A 7,171-nucleotide genomic window follows, 5' to 3' on the forward strand; every position below is an offset into this window, starting at 1 on the left:
TTTTTTTTTAAAGACAGGGTTTCACCATGTTGGCCAGGCTGGTCTTGAACTCCTGACCTCAGGTGATCTGCCCGCCTTGGCCTCCCAGAGTGCTGAGATTACAGGTGTGAGCCACCACGCCTGGCCTAATTTTTGTATTTTTAATAGAGGTGGAGTTTCACCATGTTGGCCAGGCTCTCAAACTCCTGACCTTTGTTTTAAAACATTTGAACCACAATTTTCCTATTAATTATGTTTTCTTTAGTTAAATATTAAAAGTCATTCATATATCGAATACTTCCTACTTGAGAGACCAGGGAAGGCCTTCATCTGATGAAAACTTTGACTGTGGCTCTGATGTATAGCTAAGATTTATATGTTGCATGATAATTTTTGAAACTACTTTTTTTATTCTGTTCTTGGCTCTAACGTTTTGGAGCAGAAGTAGCTATAAGGGAAAGTTGAAATAAATATAAGGCAGGTTAAGCAATAAACTGATAATGTCACTCACCTTAATAAACATAATAACAAGTCCTTATTGATTTTTGTTTTTTATATTATTTTGAGAATTTTATTAGTTCTCAAATTAATTGAGAAAAATAAAAGTCAATTTATTTTTAACTGGGTATTTTGCCATTGACTTAAATATTAGAAACAAACTTCCTAGAATGTAAGCTTTCTTAAGATTGCCATAATTTTAATTCTTAAATTTTTTATGCTTTAGGTATGGTGGAGGACCAGCTGTCAACCATCTGTACATTTGTCACACTTGCCAAATTGAGGCAGAGAAAATTGAAAAAAGAAGAAAAACTGAATTGGAAATTTTTATTCGGGTAAAAAAGTGTTGCTTTTCAAATTCATCCAGGTTAAAGATGAAGACCTGACAATTAGCAGAGCTATACGATGTTAAGAAAATGATCAGATGAGAGAGTTGTAATAGATTTGAAGTGTTCTGGGTGTACAACGGTGAATGACTTCAGGCAGTTCACTGCAGTTGTATTGAGTTATGTTCTCCCTTTGTGGGTGTGTGTGTGTCTGTGTGTGTGTGTGAGACAAAATCTTGCTCTGTCACCCAGGCTGGAGTGCAGTGGTGCAATCTTGGCTCACTACAACCTCTGCCTCTTGGGTTCAAGTGATTCTCCTGCCGCAGCTTCTCAAGCAGCTGGAACTACAGGCATGCCCCACCACGCGTGGCTAATTTTTGTATTTTTTTTTTTTTTTTGAGACGGAGTTTCGCTCTTGTTACCCAGGCTGGAGTGCAATGGTGCGATCTCGGCTCACCGCAACCTCTGCCTCCTGGGTTCAGGCAATTCTCCCGCCTCAGCCTCCTGAGTCGCTGGGATTACAAGCACGTGCCACCATGCCCAGCTGATTTTTTTGTATTTTTAGTAGAGACGGGGTTTCACCATGTTGACCAGGATGGTCTCGATCTCTTGACCTCGTGATCCACCCGCCTCGGCCTCCCAAAGTGCTGGGATTACAGGCTTGAGCCACCGCGCCCGGCCTAATTTTTGTATTTTTAATAGAGATAGGGATTCACCATGTTGGCCATGCTGGTCTCAAACTCCTGATCTCAAGTGGTCCGCTGTCTTGGCCTCCCCAAATGCTGGGATTATAGGCATGAGCCACTCTGCCTGCCCCCTTTGTGGGTTTTTGTTTTTATGGATTGGTAGTTGTTGTTTTTTAATGTATTGGCATTGGCCAAAATCTTACTGAAATGGAAAATTATAGGTTTCCTTAAGTTAGTGTTGTCTACAGTCTATCCAGCATGTACTACTTTCATTCTTTTGTGAGATATAATATCCTTTTTGTTTTTTTTGAAGGACTCCTGGGCTTATAAATAGGTGTCTCTTAATTGTAAGCAACAGAAAGTGTGGTCATAAAATCAAAAGCCTGAAAAACCAGGTTTTATGGGCAAGGATTAGTACCCTTCCAGTTTTTGAGGTAGCAAGAAGTCTCCACAGTGATGCTGTCAGTAACATAGCTCCAACTATTTAAGACAATTGAAAATTTGGATCACCTGAGACACATGTTCATTGATAACTCTACTGAGACACTATTATAGGGAGGAGTAATACTGCAAGAGAAAATTGGGATTCTTTTAGTAAAAACAGGGAGAAGATACAGAGCAGATTAAAATGAGCTGTCCAGTGTCTTTTGTATTATCCTTTCCTGCACATGTATAGACACACACTTGCTTTTCCTCATTGATTCAGGGCTTTTTTTGTGCCCTTGCCTAAAGTTAAGTGAATTTTACATTTAAAAAAAAAGATACAGGTGTGAATTTATTTATTTTAGTTGGGCTTCATTTGCTTCTTGAATCTAAGGATTACTTTAGTTGAATATTAAAAATAGTTTATTCCATTGGTGCTTAAATAATGGCCAATGACTGTGTCTGTCAAGGTTTGATTAATAGAAGCTATTCTAGTATTTTGAATAGAATCAGAATATAGGGAATAAGAAACTTACATTACTACTGAAAGTACTGGGCAGTGAAGGTCAAAAAGACCACTGCTGACTTTCAGGAAATCTAGAAGTGGGATAGGGTACCACATTGAGGGTGGGAGGGAAGCAGTGGCCAAGAATGGCGTTATATAACCACAACAGGGTAAAGAGAGCTTCTGTATAGTGAGTGGCATGAGCCCAATCAAGAGTGTTAGAGCCCAGGCAGGATGAGACTGGATGCCCATGTTGGCCTGACATTGGTGGCTACAGGGGTGCAGCATAGTGGTGGTAGTGGCAGTGAACAATCGGTTCCATATGGGAAAATGATCAAGTCATAAGTGTAATAAGTGCCAAGTTTCTCATTGTCAGACAAGTTTCAAATATGGAAAGGGAGAAAACTAAAATGTACCTTGTGTTCTTATTGGATTGGAGTAATAGGTATCTTTGTGAACTCATGATAATAGCTGAGTAAATATGGAAGTTGTGTGTTTGAGTGTGTGTGTGTGTGTGTGAGTGTGTGTGTGTGTTTGTATGCAGGTATAGAAACTTGGTGTTTCTTAACTCTCATTGAAAATGCCTTGGATCCATGCTTACTCTGGTAGGATTGATCATACCTAGCTCTCAGATCTTGGCTTCTAAAACATCTTTTTCTTCTATCCATATAGATAGAGAATATGTTCAAATTAAACATATATGTATATAAAATATATCTATAGATAGATATGTATCTACATATGTCTATATATTTTTAAATTTTAGTTTAAAAGACAGGGTCTCATTCTTTCACCAGGCTGGAGCAGTGACTGATTATAGTTCCCTGTAACCTTGAACTCCTGGGCTCAAGGGATCCTCCTGCCTCAGTGTCTCAAGTAGCTAGGACTACAGAGGCACACCACCATGTGCGGCTAATTGAAAAAAAAAATTTTTTTTTGTGGAGATAATGTCTTGCTGTCTTGCCCAGGCGGTCTCTAATTCCTAGCCTCAATCTTCTGCCTCAGCCTCCCAAATCTCTGGGATTATAAGCTTAAGCTACTGTGCCTAGCCTTAAAATAAATTATAGTAACATACAACTCATTAAATAAAATAGGAGATACTGCATCCATATTGGTATAAATAAATGAATAAATGGAAAGGATGAGGAATGGAATGCTTACATCATTTCAGCTTAACTCATTAAACACTTATTAATTACAAAGAGAAAAGACTTTCAGTGGAGAATCCTGACACCATCTCGATGAAGATAAAATGAATATCATTAGAAATGAAACAAATGAATTCGTTGGGTGTGGTGGTGTGTGCCTGTAAGTTCCAGATACTCAGGAGGTGGAGGCAGGAGGATCACTTGAGCCCAGGAGTTTTGAGACTAGCCTGGACAATGTAGTGAGACTCTGTATCTTAAAAAAAAAAAAAAAAAAGAGAAAAAGAAAGAAAGAAATGAAACTATGTGCCAGCATAGTATACAATTAGAAGAACATGGCACCACTTCTTTGGTATACAGTTGCATAACCTGAATCTCAAATGTGGGAAGTCACAAATCCAAATTGAGGAAAACATTTTATAAAACAACAAACTATTTGGAGGAAAGGAACATCTATTCAGCAACTTATTCTGAAGTTGAACTAGGTAAAGAAGATTTCTTTGTATACTTGGAGTTTTCCTGTAAGTTTGAGATTGCTTTAGAGTTTAAAAAAAAAATTCAAAACTGCATAAAGTCCTTGGAAACAATTTCAGCTGTCTGCCTATAACAATGCTCAGAAACCGGAGAAGCTAGTTACTGCTGCTGTCAGGACCCAAGAGGATTATTAAAGAGGATGCCCAGAAGACAAGGATGCTGCTGTTAAAGATGTTAGCTGCTACAATACTAAGTGAGATTGGATTCTTTGGAAGATGCTTGGAAGTGGTGGCAAAACCCTACTTATGCCATCTTTAGATGCCTCAAACTTGCCCAAAGCTGCCACCAGAGGGGGGAAATTGTTTTTCTTTCACTTATACCTTTCATAATATCATGGTTATATATAGTCTGGTATACTACTGGTAATGGATCCTACAAAATGTAGGCTTGTCTTCACAGAAGGGAATATATGAATAAATGAAAATGATGTTCATTAACAGATAATACAGCACAGTCTGCCCCTTTGTCAACTCAGCACCCATATGCACTTATACAAACCAAACAACAGTAGCGACAATATCATGCTTCTGCCTGACAATACAACTCCTGCACCAGTGTATGTTGCATTTGCCCTTTCCCCATATTTGGGAAACCCAAAGTCCCATCAGTCACTATACCTATTTCTAAATGATGTTCATAAATTTTTTAGTTCAGACAATATCAGTATAGTCACGCTTTTCCCTGTTATAGTCTGTAATTTAAAGAATGAACTATAATGTTAACCACCAACAACATACCTTATAATAGTAGTCAAACGAAAGAAAGGAAAAAAATAAATTAGTAGTTATTTCAACATCTGGTAAATATTTATAAATATGTATCTGTAGCTGATCACTACCCATTCCTTATTTCCTCTTGTCAGCAAACACCCTGGCTGGTTGTGAATGTGTTTACCTCATAAAATAACTCAGACCTTCATTTCTGAAGAGTTTGAACCCTTAGTAGTCTTGTATGTATTAGGTTTCTCTCTCTGAGTATGGAAATACTAAATGGTGCCTATAGTGGATTGAATGGTGGTTCCCAAAAAGGTATTTCCATGCTCTAATCTCTGTAAATTACCTTATTGGTGAATGTGACTTTATTTGAAAAAGGGGTCTTTGCATCTATAAGGATTTTTGAGATGAGATCATCCTCAGTTGTCTGAATGGGCCCTAAATCCAGTAAGTGTCCTTTAACAGAGACATACAGCAGAGAGATACACAGAGAAGAGGTGAAAATCATGAAGATGGAGGCAGAGATTGGAATAATACACCTGCAAGGTAGAAACTTGACAGGCTAGGAATGGAGTCTTCCCCTAGAGGCTCTGCAAGGAGAATGGTCCTGTTGACACTTTGATTTTGGAGTTCTGGTCTCCAAAACTGAGAGAATAATACCTTTTCAATTACCAAGTTTGTGGTATTTTGTTGTAGCATCCCTCTGAAACTCATAGAGTGGATATAATCTGGTTTCCCAACATAATCCTCTTTGTTCCTATTATGTAGTAACGTAGTATTCATTTTATTTGCCCTTTAACTGGGATCAGTCACCGCAGCCAGTACTGTAACCTTCTCTTTGCTTGCTGATTCAGTGACATGAGAAACCCAAAATGGCCAGGGGGTTGTCTCAACTTTCAGTCCAGTCAAATTGTTGTTGTGTTCCCTTGGGATATAAATCTTCCAGATTTAGTAGAGACCGAAGTTGTGAGTATGGGAAGCAGAGCTTTTGTGAATATGTCAGTAGGTAGTAGTAGATGAGCCCTCTTATTTCCTTTACCCGATTCCTAGGCTTATGTATTCTGGTTATGGGAAAAACCACCATATATTGATTTCTAGTTTGGAGCAGATACTACATCATGTAAGATAGTACCAACTGTCTTACGCCTATAATCTCAATACTTTGGGAGGCTGAGGTGGGTGGATCACAATGTCAGGAGTTCGAGACCAGCCTGGTGAAACCCCGTCTCTACTAAAAATACCAAAAATTAGCCAGACATGGTGGCACATGCCTGTAATCTCAGCTACTCAAGAGGCTGAGGCAGGAGAATTGCCTGAACCTAGGAGGCGGAGGTTGCAGTAAGTAGAGATCACACCATTGCACTCCAGCCTGGGTGACAGAGCAAGACTCCATCTCAAAAAAAAAAAAAAAGGAAAAAGAAGATATGGCTAATAAGCACATAAAAACTATATAATAGTCATTAGGGAATTCTTATAAATATTGATGGTGAGGATCCAAAATGTTGCATGCCAAATGATAAACAGTTTGGTAATTTTTTGTAGGTTCAAACCCTAGTACATGACCCAGTGATCCTACTCTTAGGTGTTCATTCCAGAAAAATGAAAATTTGTGTTCGCATAAAACATAGAAACAAATGTGTATAGCAGTATTGTTCATAATTGCCCAAAACTAGAAACAATTGAAATGTCTATCAGCTGATAAATGGATAAATAAAATGTGTTACAGTTGTACAATAAAATACTGTTCAGCAGTAAAAAGATCATGGCGTACTGATCAATGCAACATGGGTGAATATTAGAAACAGTATGCCAAATGTAAGACAGATACACAAAATACTATATAATGTCTAATTTCATTTATATGAAATTTCTAAAAAGGGAAAAAGTGCGGAAACAAATGATTAGTCACTTCAAGGGCCAATAGCAGCGGAGCTGACTGCAAACTGGTGTAGGACAGCTTTTGGGGGTGCTGGAGGGCTTTAAGCTGGATTGTGGTAACAGTTGCACAACTATGAATTTATAGAAAACCATTGAAGTCCATATTGAGTGGGATGATTATACCTTAATAAAATTGCTTTTTAAAAAAGCACATTGGGGCTGGGCAAGGTGGCTTATTCCTGTAATTCTAGCACTTTGGGAGGCTGAGGAGGGAGGACTGCTTGAGACTAGGAGTTGGAGATTACAGTGAGCTAAGACCACGACCCTGCACTCCAGCCTGGGCAACAGAGCAAGTCCCTGTCTTTAAAAATAAAATTGGCTGAGCTCAGTGGCTCATGCCTGTAATCCCAGCACTTTGGGAGGCCGAGGTGGGTGGATCACTTGAGGTCAGGAGTTCAAGACCAGCCTGACCAACATGGTGAAA

The 7,171-nt window shown here is 38.7% G+C and overlaps 1 protein-coding gene across 5 annotated transcripts in view; it reads left to right on the top strand.

Annotated features, from left to right (window-relative positions):
- The window catches only part of USP33 (ubiquitin specific peptidase 33), a 65,675-nt gene that overhangs the window by 49,790 nt on the left and 8,714 nt on the right, over nt 1-7,171 (top strand). For all 5 annotated transcript variants that reach the window (XM_017531363.2, XM_017531368.2, XM_017531354.1 and 2 more), the window contains exon 21: nt 704-812. In XM_017531363.2, coding sequence (XP_017386852.1) covers nt 704-812 — 109 coding nt within the window. The remainder of the gene's footprint in view (nt 1-703; nt 813-7,171) is intronic.

The sequence above is a fragment of the Cebus imitator genome, unplaced genomic scaffold (genome assembly GCF_001604975.1).
Source record: "Cebus imitator isolate Cc_AM_T3 unplaced genomic scaffold, Cebus_imitator-1.0 Scaffold3, whole genome shotgun sequence".
Classification (NCBI taxonomy): Eukaryota; Metazoa; Chordata; class Mammalia; order Primates; family Cebidae; genus Cebus; species Cebus imitator.